Genomic DNA, 17,707 nt, shown 5'->3' with positions numbered 1-17,707 from the left:
TCAACATTGCAAAATCTAATTTAATTAAACGTCAAAGCTTCCGCGCTACGCGCGGAAGGGTGGGGGGGACGGGAACTCAATTCAGACAAGGATTAAGAGTCGAGAATGGTACAAAGAATCGTCCCCTTTTCCTTTTAATTTAATTAAACGTCAAAGCTTCCGCGCTACGCGCGGGAGGGGGGGGGGGGACGGGAACTCAATTCAGACAAGGATTAAGCGTCGAGAATGGTACAAAGAATCGTCCCCTTTTCCTTATAATTTAATTAAACGTCAAAGCTTCCGCGCTACGCGCGGGAGGGGGGGGGGGGACGGGAACTCAATTCAGACAAGGATTAAGAGTCGAGAATGGTACAAAGAATCGTCCCCTTTTCCTTATAATTTAATTAAACGTCAAAGCTTCTGCGCTTTGCGCGGGAGGGGGTAAACTAAATTCAGAAAAGGATTAAGAGTCGAGAATGGAACAACAAATCATCTTTTTCTCTAATAATTTCATTAAACTATAAAATGTCAAAGCTTCCGCGCTTTGCGCGGGAGGTGGAAAACTGAATTCAGAGAAGGATTAAGAGTCGAGAATGGTACAACAAATCGTCTTCTTTCTCTAATAATTAATGAAAGGTCAAAGCTTCCGCGCTTCGCGCGTCATTGGGGGGGGGGGGGGGGGTTAGCGAGCTACCCGCATATGATTTTTTGATATCTTTTCTCGTTTATTTTGGTTATAAATAACACTTTCACAAAATACATATTTTGCTCAAATTGTTGCTCGCTCGCTTCGCTCACTAGCCGAATTTTGAAACCAGAAAGTTACTTTTTCGGATAAGAGGCTATAGCCCCCCCCCCCCGATGAAAATGTCAAAAATTGTAATGGTATGGTGCTTCTAATAAGACCTTGAAAAAAACGGTCGGCGCAATTTTCAAACTTCCGGCCCCCCCTATTGGAAAATCCTGGATCCGCGCCTGCCAAGTTGGTATGTGATATTCGATGTTTGATATGTGTGCCATGATTAATTTTGTTAGGGATGTTATTTAGATCTGCAAAGACCGAATTAATACCCAAATCCCGACTGTTTTATTCAAACATCACATAAGCAACTTTGGCGCAAGTTGATTGTTGCACTCTCGCAAACAATGCCTCCTGTTTATTCGAGCGTGAACAAATACCACACAAAAATGTTACCAGATGATTTGGGATAAAACACATTTTCATAAGATGTATAATAATTTACTTTTCATAGATGATTTTTAAAATGATTAGCAATTTTCTAAGTGTAAACTTTTTTTTTTTTTTTTTTTTACTACTGATAAGCACTGCATTACCAATAACTAGTCCCACAGTGAGCGTAAAAGGGTGGTCCATCTTCTTCATGAAATCTCTCTTTAATACAGAGAGCTATAGTTAATAGGTAGAGTTTTCTTTATGATTATGCCCTGTGACTTTTGCTATCGTTATTTTATAGGATTCTACAGATAAGCGTCATCAACAACAAGTCCCACAGTGAGCATAAAGTAGTGCCCCTCTTCTAAAGTACATCTGTTACATTGAACTATTTTTTGTTTTGTTTTGGGGGGGGGGGGGGTGGGGTATATATTCTATCCCGACTTTATAGCTTTCTTCTCGTTGACGTCATCAACGACTAGCCCTCCTGTGAGCGTAAAATAGTGCCCCCTCTTCTTAAGGAGCTCCTGATGGCTCCCGCTCTCGACCACGACTCCATCTCTGATGACGGCGATGACGTCAGCGTTCCGGATGGTGGAGAGACGGTGGGCGATGACGATCGATGTCCGGTCTTTCATGGCGTTGTCGAGGGCTGCTTGGACGACCTGGAAAACATAGGAAGAGATTGATTGATTGATGACCTTTAAATCTTATGATTAAATTTTGTTTTTAATTATTGCAGGTATCAATTCGCACTTCCTTTGTTGTTTTGTTCTTAATTGGATTATGAATATCTAAGATTACAGGGATAGTAGTCTATCAGGTAGTAATCTGATTTACAGCATTACCATGACTTCAAGAGAAATGACTCCAAGAGGTAACAATTGCGTCAGACTTCAAGAGATATTAGAGACTTTTAGATTTGCGCGGACTGATACGTGTGACGTCCATTCAAGGCAGTGCATTAAAAGGACGTCGATCGTAACAATCCACGTTGTCTTCGTGCAAATCTACAAGTCCCTAATGACTTCAAGAGGTAACAATTGCGTCAGGCTGCATTGATAAATGGAATAACATAGTCAACCCATTGACTCCTGAATTCTGTCTTCCCCATTGGGCTCAGTAGAGGAACCACCCAAATCCCGCAGGCTATGGTTTATGCAACAACTGGGGGGGGGGGGGGGGTGTTTCACAAAACTTGTCATCAGTGCCAAATGACAGTTGTTGTTACAAGCTACTGAAATCCTTGCTTCTGATTGGTTATCGGCAGATTTGTCACTGATATTTGTCATTTGTCATTGAAAAAAGGCTTTGCGAAACAGGTCCCAGATTACCTACCGAGCAGCAATGTCAACCCATAAACGTTCATTTCTACCAAGAATGTAATGATTCTTTACCCTTTCGCTCTCTGTATCCAGTGCTGAGGTAGCTTCATCCAGGAGGAGGATACGAGGATTTCTAGCCATAGCTCTGGCGATGGCCACTCTTTGCTTCTGACCACCAGATAGCTGGGTTCCTTTTTCTCCCACTAGCGTGTCATAACCCTGAACATGGAACAATATAACATTTGGTTATTGCTTATCAGTTCTACCCAGCCTGCCAATATACCATAGTCGTAATTTGTGGGACATGAGTGTATATATGCCACTCCCGAATGTTTGAGCACCTGTATCATACACGTAAACTTGCATAACAAGAGAATGATGATCCCGTGTGTATTTGAAGTAGACTAAAAACACAAGTTTGTTTAATAACATTTTTAGATTTTGCACCACTTCGTTAGTGCATGATAAATATGTCACCACAAATGGAGACACAAAATAAGAGAGAATGATCATCGTTACGCAAGAATATAGCAAACAAACTTGCTCGTTTGATAAAAAGACCATGCAGGAATATGAAACAGAGGACATATTGTAGTAAAGGTAATATAGATGACAAAGCAGGCGCGTAGCCGGGGGAGGGGGGGGGGGGAGGTGGGGAGGTGGGGAGGTGGGGGCGGTCGCCCGTCGCCCCCCCCCCCCCCCCAAAAAAAAAAAAAAAAAAAACGCCTGCCAAAAAAAGAGAGCGAGAGAGAGAGCAGGGAAAAAAGGGAAAGGATTAGGAAGAAAAAGGAGCAGACAAAGAAAAGAGTCGAGAACGGTACAACGAATCGTCTTCTTTCTCTTATGATACATTTATTGAAACGTCAAAGCTTTCGCGCGGGAGGGGGGGGGAACTGAATTCATACAAGGATTAAAAGTCGAGAACGGTACAACGAATTAGCGTCTTCTTTCTCTAATAATTTAATGAAAGGTCAAAGCTTCAGCGCTTTGCGCGAGAGAGAGGGGGGGGGGGAGCTGAATCCAGACAAGGATTAAGAGTCGAGAACGGTACAACGAATCGTCATCTTTCTCTAATAATTTGAAGAAACGTCAAAGCTTTCGCGCTTCGCGCGGGAGGGGGTAAACTCCCCCTCCCTGTACCCAACCCCTAAGGATCACGCTTAGCGTGCTCACTACCGCTAAAATTAAATCCTAGCTACGCGCTTGTGACAAAGATAACAATCATGAAGAAAAGGAAAGACAAATACTTAAAGATGAAACGCAAAGGAGAAGAAAGTGGGAAGAAGATAGATCAATGATATAAAGGGAGAAGGAAACAAGGACAACAGAGAAGAGCTACTATAAAGACGGACATACAAAATGGTTCAAAAGCACCAACATAATGTCGCTGTGGTACTTACTAGAGGAAGAGAAGAAATAAAGTCATGGATGTTGGCCATCTTGGCGACTTTCTCAATACTCGCCATGTCCATTGGCTTTTCAACGCCATATTGGATGTTGTCTCCGATAGAACAGGCAAAGAGGATTGGTTCTTGACTCACGATCGCCATGTTTGCTCGAAGCCACTGGATGTTGAGGTCTTTCACTGACTTACCATCAACATTCTGATAAAAAAGAAAGATATTTGCGATGATTTATTCAATATTCCTTTTAAGGAGATGACTTGGGTGTCGCTAAAGAAATATCGGAGGGTGTTGACGACAAGTGTACCGAAAGAGACGTTTGCCAACAAACAAAAGAAGATAACTAACCCACGCGTTTCTTGGTGATCTAAGAGAAGGCCTTTTTCTTGGCAAATAATAATTCTGTTCTAAAAAGAGCAGCTTGATTGTTTTATAATGAACTTCTACTGATAATATAATGTCTTTCTTGCATTTGTTAATTCATATACGAGAAAAAAGGGAAGGGAATGTAGAGCCACTATGACAAGCGATATTAATGAAACGCTCCCATATATAGCATAGTTAATTTGAATTTCGAATATATAGTACCCCTAATTTTCTCTCGATCCTCCCTCGCCCTAGATTTAAGGGATTCCCAGAGGTGACACATTCATAACAATTGGCATTTTGCTACACTCACTCTCATGAGTTTGAGCATAGTTAACTTTAAAAAACAACTTTTGAAAATTCACAGACAGTTCCTGCAAGATTGACAATATAACGTTTTAAATAGTAAAGATCTACATGGATGTTTGTAGGGTGGAATTTGTTTGATGTCTTACCACTGATCCTTGTCCAGAATCGTAGAATCCCTCTAGGAGTGATACCAGAGTTCTCTTACTACGGCCACACTTTCCTACCAGTGATATAGTCTGACCTGGTTTGATCCTAATCTAATCTAATTTAATCTAATGTTACGAGTAGAATCACTTTGATGTCTTACCACAGAACCCTGACCAGAATCTATGAGTGATTCAAGGGTATCGATCTTACCACAGTCAATCTCTCCTGCCATGGCTACAATCTGGCCTGGTTTGATCCTAATCTATTGTTATCTAATCTAATCTATTATTAGGAGAGGAATCATTTTAATATCTTACCACTGAGCCTTGTTCAGGATCATAGAATCTCTCTAGAAGTGAACATGAGTACTCTTACCACACCCACTCTCTTATACGAGGGCTACAGTCTGGTCTTGTTTGATCCTTATCTAATCTAAACTGATCTACAAGGTAATCTAATCTAATGTTACAAGTAGAATCACTTTGATGTCTTACCACTGAGCCTTGTTCAGGATCATAGAATCTCTCGAGGAGTGATACCAGAGTACTTTTACCACACCCACTCTCCCCTACCAGGGCTACAGTCTGGCCTGGTTTGATGGTTAGATCGAGTCCCTTGAGGATGGTGATGTCTGATCTCGTAGGGTAAGCGAACTTGAGACCGCTGTACTCGATCTTGCCCTCCACTTGTTCCTGTTTGTTTAGGATGGAGAATGGAATATGCAAATTATGTCATCGAGATGAATAGGCCAATTATGTATCATTAATCTAAAGTATTAGTAGTTTAATTGTTCAGAGATGGCCTCGCACCCAAAGTTAGGGGCATAGCTATGAAGAGCCCGAACGCACATGCCCTCTAAACAGGAATGGCGAAACAATAGGCAAAGAGACAGTGATAGGGAGAGAGAGAGAGTGAGAGAGAGAGAAAGAGAGAGAGGGACAGACAAAGACAGAGACAGACATACATACAGACAAAGAGACAGACAGAGTGAAAGAGAAAGAGATAGAAAAACAGATAGAGTGAAAGAGATATAACAAGAGAGGGAGGGAGGAAAGAAGTTCAATATGAAAAGAAAAGGATGACTCCTTCTACAAATTAAGGCATGTCCAGGTGAGTTAAAAGGAGGCGGTACAGTTCTGAAAATATTTTGTCCAAGGAAAAGAGAACATCTGACTTACAACATAATAATTACGTAGTTAGTGAAAACTAACGCTGGGTATACAGTATACCTAAAGAAGATTACCTCAAATTCATATGAAAAGAGTAACGGAATCTATTAATTTTTTTCAGGAGAGGAGGGGGGTAAAGTAGGTCCACACAAGACTGGCTCACCTCCCTGCTCAAACTAAACAGAAAATAAAGTTTACCGGTTTGTCTCCGTCAATGGAGTAGTTATCAATAAGTGGCTTGGTGGCGAAGAGATGAAGCATAAGTTCTGCAGAATGGCGAGCCTTGGCGTAGTCTGGGAGAAGAGCCATGGCCCGACCAAGTGAGATACCAGCAAAGGCCACACCAAAGATCACCCTGACGATTGGAAACAAATTTATGAAAGAAAAAAATAGATCATTAGATAAATAAACACATGCGGCTGACCTGAAAGTGTTAATGCATACGCACTTAAAATTCAGCTTGTGACATCAGAGAATGATTATAATTCAATGGTAAGGAGAAGATCGTGAAAAGAAAGCACCACATTAGACCAATGCCAATCATACTATAGAAATCAAAGACAAGCTGACCTAATGAAATCATTAAGGACAAAGGACACCAAAATAATTCCAAAAGGGGCTAAATCCAATTTTTGTAAATTAGGAGAAAAAAAGAAATTATTTCCCAGATTTTGTACAGGTGTCTATGAAAAAGTGATATTAGAAGGTGCATTTTGTCATAATTGCTCCCAAAATTTAGATAAATAATTTTGTTGAAATACAGGTACATTAGGTGAACAATGTTCTGATATCAATAATTCAATTTTCATCAAAAGTGGATTTAGCTCCTTTTGGAATTAAGCTCTTCATCTACCTCGATTTTTCTTCACACGTGAATATTATACGAAAGCACATACACACACCCACGCACCACCACCCACCCAAATATCCCCACACACGCACACACACGCACACGCACGCACGCATACACACACACACACGCATGCATACATTATTCATATAACCTCCATCTGTCTTTACTTATGTCTACTATTCATTTATCTGTCAATCTGCCTTAATCATGTTAATCTATCTACACTATATATGCACAAATGCACGTATGCACGTATGCACGCTCCCACCCACCCACACACACACTTACAAATAAATAATCACTCTAAAGCAATGTCCACCTGCATTATAACCTTATATATTTCTCTATAAATATATCTCTCTGAATTGAGTTTACATTACTCTCGCATCACAAACTCACTTGAAAACATCATCACCGCTCATCTCGCCAATGGACACCAGATACCCTCCGAGCCGGAATGATGCGGCATAGATGAAGAAGATCATTCCTTGGGATACACCAAAGCCCAAGCCTATCATCTGACTGTTGATCTTTCCTTGTCTGGAGACATGGAAGAAGCAGGAGTTTTAAAAAATTGCAGTAGGCCTGATTTCTCGTGTTGAAGGCTAATTTTTTAACCTTGCAAGGTAGAAATTGCTATGTTGAATCTGTAACCACTGAAACTAAAATGATGCGGCATAAATGAAGAAGATAATTCCTTGTGAGACGCCCGAAGCCCGAGCCTACCATCTGACTGTTGACGTTCCCTTGTCTGGGGAAGTGAGAGGGTGGAACATTCTTGCCAATGAGTCTGGGTTTTCTTGTTTAAGGATGAATTTTGCAAGTTATACTAGCGTAAATTGAATATGAACCGATGAATCTAAAATATGTGGCGTAGGTAGAAAAGATGAAGAAGATAATTCCTTGTGAGACATCTGAATGTCCATCTTTCCTTGTCTGGAGACGAAGCATGGGCCAGAAGCACTGTTGGAAATAAGAATGTTCACAGGGGCGGTCCAAGAAGGCGTGTGAGTTTGTCACAATAACCGATTAAATATTGTCTGTCACCGCAAAATGTGGGTTTTGAAAGCTGTGTCCTTTGTTGTTTAATTTTCGGCAACCATTGCCATCTTTGATCCGGCAGCCACCCGAGCCCCCCCCCCCTCATTCAAAATATAAAAGATCTCTGAAACTAGTTAATTAATTACAAATTAAAAGGGTTGAGAGCCGTCATGAATTAATTTGAACTTTTAGAAATTAGGGTTAGCTGTTTTCAAAGCGATAAACTTTCCTGGCAAATAGACAAATAAAAGGGAAAGAGCGGACTGGGACTGAAATTAACTTGGGTTTCGCGCCTTCTTTAATTATATTTATGTTCCTACTTATAAATTGTATTGTTTGGAAGAAAATAAATGTTCATTTGAATTGAATTGAATTGAATTTTTCACCCCAAATATCAAGCGGCCCGTGGTGAAACTCTCGAAACTCCCCATGGCCAGTCCATGCTTGGTTAGGGGGGGGGGGGGGGGGGTAATTGGAGCCTCTGCTTCCCCAATCCTGTCGTCGTGTATCTTTTGGGATATAAAAGTTCGTTTGGCAGGTATTACAAAAAAGGGTCTCCAATTTCGTCTCTCTTCGCGTTCCTCTGAAACTTTGTCGATGCGTTTTGAATGCCAAACACATTGCTCCCTTGTTCAACTTGCTATGTGTTGCCAGTAAGATATCATTGGTCTCCCAGTGTACACATAAAATACACGTTTAAAGGAATGAAACATAATCAACATAAACAGTAAATAACGTGAACATACTTGTACGGTTGTTCCAGCTTCTCTGCATAGTTCCTGATCATTCTATCTTCCAAACTAAGAGCTGTTACGGTACGTACATTCTCGATCGATTCTGCAGCTATCTGCAAATAGCATAGAAGTAAAACAGAACATCATCTTATTAATGAAACAAATCCATTAATTCCATTATTTATACGATATACATGAATGAAAATATTTTTTTGTTTATCCTAATGAAGTAAATAGCGTTAGAACTATCATCACAGGCATACAGGTGCGATTTTTAGCAGTATGCTTTTGTATTTCCTGTCCGATTATCAACTTTTCAGTTATGGCATTTTTATACTTTATCATAATCGTGGAGGTGGCAACTTCTTGTTATCAGGGCGATGTAAATAATTCATCATCAAAATATACTAAATATATTAGACACAATATATAGAGAAACTAATACCGGACCATCTTGCTGCCAAAATACGAGGTGACATTAGGCCGAATATTGGTAATTCCAAATTCTCAGGTGAGCATGGTGGGGGGGGGGGGGGGGCGTGCAACTCCACAGCCCCTACCCCCATACGCCCATGATAAGCTTCATATCACGAGAATTCCTTAACCCATCTTACCTTTCCACTCTCTTTAAATGAGAGCCCTACTCTGCCCTGTGGTCCTTGCAACACTTACATTTGGATTACCAACTCCAATACAAGACTCGAAGCTAGTAAGAACGACTAAATCACGATCACATCATCATTATCAACATCAATATCATTATAATAATAATAATAATAATAATAATAATAATAGTGGGTTCTTGTATAGCGCTCATGTCAGTCAGATTTGACCCTCCTGGCGCTCCCGATTATTACCCTGGCTTTAGCACGGCTGCCATACGGCGCTCTAGCATTTCAAGGACTAAATCCCTACCATCATCATTATCATCCTACCTTTCCACTTTCTTCAATGAGAGCCCTGTCTCTGGACTGTGCTCCTTGTAACACTTTCATCTGAATAGCTCCCATTGCCGATAGCAACGGAAGACAACCGAAGATGAGGAGGGCTAGCTGCCAGCCGAAGATGAACCCTATAGCCAATGCAGCAGCCATCGTCACCAGAGACTGTAAAACGGTGCTTAGCCGAACTCCCGTCGCCTGAAATATAAGTCATACATGTATATGAGTTTAATCTCAAATTAAGAAAACTACTGCTTTTTGAATTAGAATACGTGGATCAGTGATCTAAACTCCTTTCACAATTACGGTTTTCTTTCTTTCAATTAATGCACATTAAAAGTGTAAATTGAAATGTACCATGAAGTTACCTATGCAGGTCTAATGTACATAGCTGCTCAAATAAACAGAGCTGAACGTATGTAATTCGATGAAGAAACACATTTTGATTTGGTCTTTGAGATCCATTATTCCATTTTTAGTGGAAATAAAGGGTTTGAAAGTATTAGTTCAGCACAGAGTATCATTTTTAATTTAAGGCATGGGACAAAATTTGACAACGGAGGAAGGTGAAAGAAGTAACCAAAAGACGTTTTTCATTTCCGATCTTCTGACAAGGCTCTAAAGAAAATCAAAATTTTCTCGACACAAAAAAATGATGAAGGTAACAATGAATGTTTATGGGTCAATATAATAAAGCGTCTATACTAGAACGTTCAAAGAAAACGTTACCCCTTTGACGTTAGACGCATCAGATGAGAGTCTAGTAGCCAGTGCACCAGTGCTGTGATTAGGTTGATCGAAGTAAGTGATATCCTGAAACAGAATAAACCGAGTGAATGCCATTAAATACAAATTAATTATGATTTAAAATATAAGTGGGTCCAACCAGTTTTAAATTTTTGCTTCCATCATGTCCAAGGAGTACGATTATCTTTCACGAATGTCTTAGCGTTCATGAGAAATATACTTTTGTGAAAGATTGAGCAGACTCGAAACAAGAATGAGGCGTACAATAATTAAATCAAAGGATTAAATTTGCAAGGCGACGGAGCAAGGCTGGGTAACATATTAGTAATAATAAACTCCCATGAGTTTTGGTTGACAAGACTTTTTTTATTTTGAAATTGCATTCCTGTTCAATCTGGATTATGTACTTTGGGATTTCTGGATAAACATTTAACCGATGATCGCTTCTGCCGACAAATCCAAATTGATATTGATAAATATGTGAGTTTTAGGACCCTAGCTTCTATTGGTATACGTTGGGAAATACCTATAAACCTCATAAGTATATTCCTAGTATTTAGAACTCCGGGTCGTTTGTACCATCTTTTGGCAAAATATTTCTCTCCTGCTGCCAAGCACTTTGCCTCCCTTGTCTGCATTCAAAACAAAAATTGACTTAATTTTAATTTTAGTGGTGTCCTAAATGGTTACCTGTCTTAGGATGGTCCAGAATGCTTTTCTTCGGAGTCGTAGGGTTAAGTCCTCTCCGGACACAGCAAAGCAGATACCAGTCATACTGTGAGCAACGAATAGGACGCAACCCAGGGCCACGAACATGAGACCCCAGAACGTTGCCTCTTCTTTGATCTGGTCCGGCGGTAGACTAAACACCTGTATGAAGAATTTTTTTATTGCGATCCTGACTTTTGTTGTAACACGTTTATGTATTAGCAGTAATAGCACTAGCATACACGGAAGCTGAAATCGAGTTGATGTGTATGGTATGGTTGTCGTAGGCCCTATCCTACGAAGTTGATGATGAAAGTGTGGCGGTGGTGGTGATAGAGGTGGCCAGGCGCGTACGCGGGGGGGGGGGGGTGGGGATTGAACCCCCCTTTGGTATTTTTTATGTGTGTATTTTGGAGGAAATCCCCGCCCTTTTTTGTATTTAAAAAAAAAAATAATTATACCAATGGCTGACCTAAAAAAGTTGACCTTACCCCCCCCCCCCCCCCAACGGAGAAAAAAGCAAAATTTTCAAATTTCGAGACCAAAAAAAAAAAAAAAAAAAAAATGTTCTCTTACCCCCCCCCCCCCCCTTGCGATTTTTTTGGGGACCAAAAAAAAAAAAAAAAGGTCCTCTTACCCCTCTCCCCCCCCCCCCGCCTATTCAGCGGCTGGCTGAGTCCTTGCGAAATTTTCGGCCCGATTTTAAAATGTTAACCCCCCCCCCCCTTGAAAAAATCCTACGTACGCGCCTGGTGGTGGCAGTGGTCTCGTAACCGGGAGGTCCCAGGTTCGAAACCAAGTCGATGCGCTAGCTCCCTTTGGTAAGGCGTTAATCCTAATTGCCAAGTCCCTTTGAGATGACTTAAAGCCGTCGGCCCCCTGGCTGCTTCGTTACAAGCATACACATATGCTATCCTAGCAATCAGGTAAAACAAAACAAATAGTGATGACTGATGATTCTAGTGGTTGTGGTAGAAGTAATGATAGTGGACGCGTGGCGGCCCATATAATTAGTAGTACTAAATTAATTTTATTTTGATTTGAATTAAGATGTAACACGTTTATGTGGTATAGCAGTTATAGGATGCATAGCAGAAGGACTAATCATGGTAATGTAGTTGAAATATTGCAGAATTTCTGGTCGTCGTATCCAAAGGTGACGTGTTGAATGTGATGCTACTGGATGATAGTGATCATGGTGATAATGCGTTGTAGAGGTACATTAGAAGCGATGATGATAGAGCAGAGGCACATAGGTAACTATAGTGGACGAGAGGTATCTTATAAGGAAGAACAAGTGAAGGTAGTAGTAGTAGTAGCGGTGGTAGTCGTACTACTTCTATAAGTAGCACCATCAGCAGCATCAGTATAAGTACAAATGTTTGATAACTAATTTCAGGGCGTGTACTTACCGATACGACTTCACTGAAGAGAATAGCAAATGCTGGCATAGCAATTCCCAGTACACCGGCGAAGAAGGTCCCAACAACTATGTAGGGCCACTCAGGTTTGTTTAGCTTCAGTATCTCCATATAACTAGCTCGTTCCACCTCTTCCTCCTCGATTTCTTCATCCTACACGTTGATCCAATGTAAGAGATGTTGGTTAATGTTTCTTGATGAACCAGATTTGGTGAATTTAATAATATTCAAGTTCTGTTTTGGGTATAAACACTACTTTGAGAGTAGACATCTGAATCAAGCGCATGAATAACTATCTGATTTTTACTCTTGTTGATTTAGAAATTGTGGAATTCCTCCTGCATTCTACATCAATATAAAAAAATGATTAAAACATATGTATATTAATAACATGGAAAATAAAATGGAAAATGTGCATGTTTGATTGGGAATCGGTACATAAAGTTGGTTAATGATAGGTGCAGTCAGAAAATATGTGAACCAATCTTAAATGCTCTGAAAAGTGATATCTACCATAAATACATCTCGTCTGGATTTTTTTATTCATAGAAATAAGTAATGGCTCTCATCTTAAAGTCATTCAAATAATCAGATTTTTCACCTTAGATTTATCATCTCACCCATTCATATATCTTACGACTAGTAAAAGAACTTATTGTAATACATGCCGTTATTTACAAATGTTAATGAAACTCGTGTTCTTTTTACAAATTGATAGAGTACTATCAAAAGCTGATCAACAGCCCCTCTTGGAAATTGGATTTCTTTTAAAACAATTATGGAACTACTACCTCTTCCAGCTGACTTCCTTTACCGCTACTAGCGTTCGAGATTTGGCGGGACATCTCTCGAGATATCTGTCTGGATGTGTCACGTGATATTTGACGGGAAGGGGAGCTGATGCTTGCCATCTTCTCTTTAAGGCTCTCAGATGGTTCTCCTGGTTAAGGGTGAGATGGAATTAAGGTCCATAACGACTTCCGATTAAAAGAGTGTAAATGATAATGTCACAAAATGTTCTCCTTATGGCAGGCTATGAGTTAACTCATAGCTTGCCATAAGGCTGCATGCACGCTACCGTTAAAGTGATGTGTACATGTGTGCGAGCCATTGCTTCACTGCCTTGTGCATGTTTGCACGCATTCGTAATAGCAGTTATTGTTCGTGCTCATTGTAGTGTGCTGTGTGTTTCGCACGCGATATTCATAGAACCATCGCGTTAATTAGATTATCTCCAAAAAAACCAGGCACGGGGGATTTGGGGATTGGCACAATGGGGATTAGCCCTGTGGCATGCAGAGTTAAAAGCATCATTCCAAACGTAAATTATTAAAACGCATATTGCACATTTTCCATATGGCCCTGTCACAGCTTGACGATTTAGCCAGCGTATGCCAACGTATGACAAATTTGGCGAATACGTTGGCGTACGTCGAATAAGTCATGGGTACGTTTTGTTTTAATTAAGACCACGCTGAAGCACGCTGGTATACGTCGTAGTACGGCGAGGTCGTCGAAAAATGGTGTGCATGCACAAAGTTTTCGAATTATGCCAGTGTATGGCTCATACGTCTCGCATACGCGGGCCATAAGTTGTATGTAAGTTATGCGATCGTTACGGTCACATACGTTGCTTGTAAGTTATTCATAAGTCGACATACATCGAGATAATTTCTAGCGTACCCAAAACTTATTTCTAACTTATGTTAACGTGCTAAGAATTGATTATAGAAAGAAGAAACAAGATTTGCAACTACTCTAACGACTACTGTTGAGTGCAGTTATGAATTAAAGACGGTCAGATTGTCAGTATTTAAGATTTGGATAAAGAAAGAAAAAAGGATCTCTACCTGCCCCATCGAGAGTCTGCAGTGTCACAAGCTGCTTGTAGACCCCGTCTCTCTTCATCAACTCAGCGTGATCACCAAACTCGACGACCTGTCCATCTTTAAAGGCGTAGATGACGTCAGCATTCCTGATGGTGGTCAAACGGTGAGCAATCACGACGGTTGTCCGACCCTCAGAGGCCTGTAAAATGAAAGTTCTATGTCATGTTTATTCTAAACTTTGACGATTTACAACCAAAATAAAGACTTGGCTTTTAATTGCTCAAAGGAAACAGAATAACGATAAGGATTCAGCAAAGTGCATTGTATGAGCGAAATTTTGAAATCACACCAAATAATCCTAATTCAACACTTTACACAGATACAGTGAAAAGTCGCAATCTTTATTTTTCTTGATGTTTTGATATTCATTCATGTCTGAACAATTTAGTTTCCAAAAAAGGGGCGGCAATAGGCCAGACTTCACGTCGTCACTTTTCTCTAATTTGTGAAGTTTTTGTTACCTTTTCAGGCAAATCATTTTTTTTGACACTTAAGCAATTCTAAATAATCATCTCGGAAAATATTATAATTATTGCTTTTTCAGGATGTCCATTGTTCGCCTGTTTGCAACTGCTGTTTGCATGACTTTTGTCCCTGTTTTTTCCCTCCTTTCAAGATATTCCATCGAGCGCCCAGCCCCCTCCCCCTCCTCGAGACTGCATACCTTATCCAGAGCTTGTTGTACGACCTTCTCACTCTCTCGGTCCAGGGCTGAGGTAGCTTCGTCCAATAGAAGGATAGGTGGGTTTCTGACCAGAGCTCTGGCGATGGCCACTCTCTGCTTCTGACCACCGGACAGCTGGGCTCCACGCTCACCAACCATCGTATCATAACCCTGCGCAAAGAAAGGGTACAAATAATTTCACACTTTGGCGCATTCAAAGGATATGCCCCCTCCCACATCGAATGGTGAAAATGAGAAACAAAAAAAAGGGGGGGGGGAGAGAAAAGAGAGATGGATTTATATAAAAAGAGAAAGAGTTAGTGAGAGGGCGACAGAGAGAGAGAGAGAGAGAGAAGAAAGTTAGTGAGTGAGAGGGCGACAAATAGAGAGGATGAGAGGGGGTAGGGGGATTGGGACAATGACGAAAAATAAATTCTAAAAGAAGACGACCTGTCAACAACCATGACAACTCCATCCCCATCCTAATTCCGATCCTCTGTCGTTGGGCTCCTTCATTCGTATCACTTCAAATCGAGTAAGACCGCTGCTATCCCCCACAAACACACACACACATACTTACGCACTCGTGGTCTGACCCAAGATATTCCCAAGATATCTAAGTTAATTTTGTGCATAATTACCAAACTGCAGGATAATCATCTTAACTTGAAATTAAAAATTAAAAAAAAAAGTTTACGTCTTGACGTAGGCCTAGGGATTCTTTAAGTAAAGATATGTTTAATTTGAGCTCACCTTGGGTAGTTTTGAGATGAAGTCATGGGCGTTGGCCATCTTGGCAGCCTTGATGATCTCCTCCTTAGTAACACCATCTCGTCCGTAAGAAATGTTGGTTTCTATGGAGCAGTTGAAGAGGATTGGTTCCTGGCTCACCACACCTATGTTCTCCCTCAACCAGCGGAGATTCAGCTCGGTGATTTCATTACCATCAATTAAGATCTTTCAGAAAAAGACATACACATGGAAAAAAAATGATATGAAGCTAACGAATTATTATAAACGATTATGGCTAGGGCCCCCAAAATGGCTGATCCAAGGACATTTATATCGAATCCTCACTCTTTGAATGAGTTTTGCCCCATTTCATTTGCATTTTCTCTAACCTGGCCAATCCGAAAATTGCGCATACTCATTGTGTACCCCCTCCACTATCCACACACTCACACACCACATCTACAAACTAAAAACACACATAATTAAAAAGAACTTAGCGTAACGGATGAAAAAACAGGTAGCGTAGCCATTACAAACTGAATACGCTTTTCTTAATCATTTCTTTTAACATGTTAGAGTATATTTATCATTTTGCTAAAGAACAGACAGTGAGCTTTCAAAAATTTGACCACACGCATGGAATCGGAACCTTTAGATATCCTACCTTGCCAGAGAGTTTATCATAGAATCGGAGGAGCAGGTTGAAAGCGGTAGACTTGCCACACCCACTGGACCCCACCAAGGCCACCGTCTGCCCCTTCCTGATGCTCAGATCTACCCCTTTCAACACCGGTACATCGGGTCGGGTGGGGTAAGAGAAGTGCACCCCTTGGAAGTCGATGTTCCCCGTCATCTCTGCAGGGGTGACACCCTTCTTGGAACGAGCATCGATGACAGGAGTCTGGTGCCATTATGCAAAGAATGTTTACATTAATTTGTTTTGAATTTGGGTTATTGCACTGCCCATACTGAAAACAGTTTGTAAAACCTATGTAATGATGTAATATTATATAATAATGATGCAATATGAAAAGAAAAAAACATCAATTAATTGAAATATCTAACTTTCCTCTCATCTCTGGTGGGGTGAACCCCTTTTTGAAGCAAGCATCGATGACTTGAGTCTGGTATTATCATTAAATATCAAGAATGTAAATCTTCATTTAATTAGGGTTTATTACAATGCCTACTGAGTAGGGAGTAACAAAAGATTTTCTTGTAATAGATGCGGAAGAAGAAATATCCAAATGTCATTCCATAATGTATTTTTCCACTGTGATTTATTTGTACTTTACCTGACAATACAAAACAACTACGGCTACATATGCATACCGAACACTTATACATCAATGGGCTGCTCAAAGCACTCACAAGGTATCGGGCAAGTAACTCGAGCTTCCAAGCTAAACTCGGGCTAATATAGATGTACCTATCTTTACACTGGCTTTAGCCCAGAAGTGTATATAGAGGAATTCCAAGAGGTGCTACCACTTCTTGAGAAAAGGGATTCATTTCAGGAAAGATTATACTTCACCCCCCCCCATAATACCGGAGGAAAAATATATTGATAAAACAAAATTGACCTCGGATATTGGTATAATGTGTGCAATTGGTGACATGCAGTCTTGAAGAGGGCATCATGCACTGATTAAAAATATATTGAATTCACCACTGGAAAGTGACCGGCCAGGAAAATATAACAATTACGATCCTCGTAATTGATATCACGTGACGAACTCCGGACCAATCACATCTCGGTATATGTCTAAGCTATTAAATATATTGTATTAAAGCCGTTAATATTCATAATCCTCCCCTACCCCCATTGGAAACTAACTACTGGCGTTTATGGACTCACGGCATCAATGATTTCGAAAAGAATCACCGCTGCACCCCTGGCGGTGGTGATGGCTGTGACCGATGGGGTTATGTTGCCAATGGAGAAAGCCCCGATCATGACACAGAAGAAGACAGTCAGCACATCGCCTCCAGTCAGACGTCCTTCTGCAACTAACGTGGGTCCGTACCTATAATATTGACAATAAATTAAATCATGAACAGACGAATTAATAGACAAGTAACTAGTTAAATAGATACATTACTAC

The 17,707-nt window shown here is 40.5% G+C and overlaps 1 protein-coding gene across 1 annotated transcript; it reads right to left on the bottom strand.

Annotated features, from left to right (window-relative positions):
- Positions 1-1,332: 1,332 nt before the first annotated feature.
- Positions 1,333-17,624, bottom strand: LOC586591 (phosphatidylcholine translocator ABCB4). The gene is made up of 17 exons (XM_030987034.1): positions 17,461-17,624; positions 16,267-16,503; positions 15,624-15,827; positions 14,871-15,041; positions 14,168-14,345; positions 13,109-13,257; positions 12,309-12,470; positions 10,879-11,058; positions 10,171-10,254; positions 9,436-9,639; positions 8,513-8,613; positions 7,125-7,265; positions 6,071-6,227; positions 5,198-5,395; positions 3,879-4,082; positions 2,551-2,697; positions 1,333-1,818 (listed from the first exon to the last, which is right to left on the bottom strand). Exons 1-17 carry the CDS (start codon positions 17,557-17,559, stop codon positions 1,588-1,590), a joined length of 2,847 nt encoding a protein of 948 aa, XP_030842894.1. The 5' UTR covers positions 17,560-17,624; the 3' UTR covers positions 1,333-1,587.
- Positions 17,625-17,707: the final 83 nt, after the last annotated feature.

Source organism: Strongylocentrotus purpuratus, unplaced genomic scaffold (assembly GCF_000002235.5).
Source record: "Strongylocentrotus purpuratus isolate Spur 01 unplaced genomic scaffold, Spur_5.0 spur5_scaffold_16, whole genome shotgun sequence".
NCBI lineage: Eukaryota > Metazoa > Echinodermata > Echinoidea > Camarodonta > Strongylocentrotidae > Strongylocentrotus > Strongylocentrotus purpuratus.
The sequence above is the reverse complement of the archived record's forward strand: the minus strand, read 5'-3'. Positions and strand labels throughout refer to the sequence as shown.

Excerpts from the sequence above, each read along its gene's own strand:
- LOC586591 (XM_030987034.1), bottom strand. The coding sequence starts at position 17,559 with ATGATCGGGGCTTTCTCCATTGGCAACATAACCCCATCGGTCACAGCC. Across the intron at positions 10,255-10,878 it reads TCTGGACCATCCTAAGACAG|GATATCACTTACTTCGATCA; the intron begins GTAACCATTTAG and ends ATTCTGTTTCAG. Across the intron at positions 6,228-7,124 it reads AGCGGTGATGATGTTTTCAA|GGTGATCTTTGGTGTGGCCT; the intron begins GTGAGTTTGTGA and ends TCCAATCGTCAG.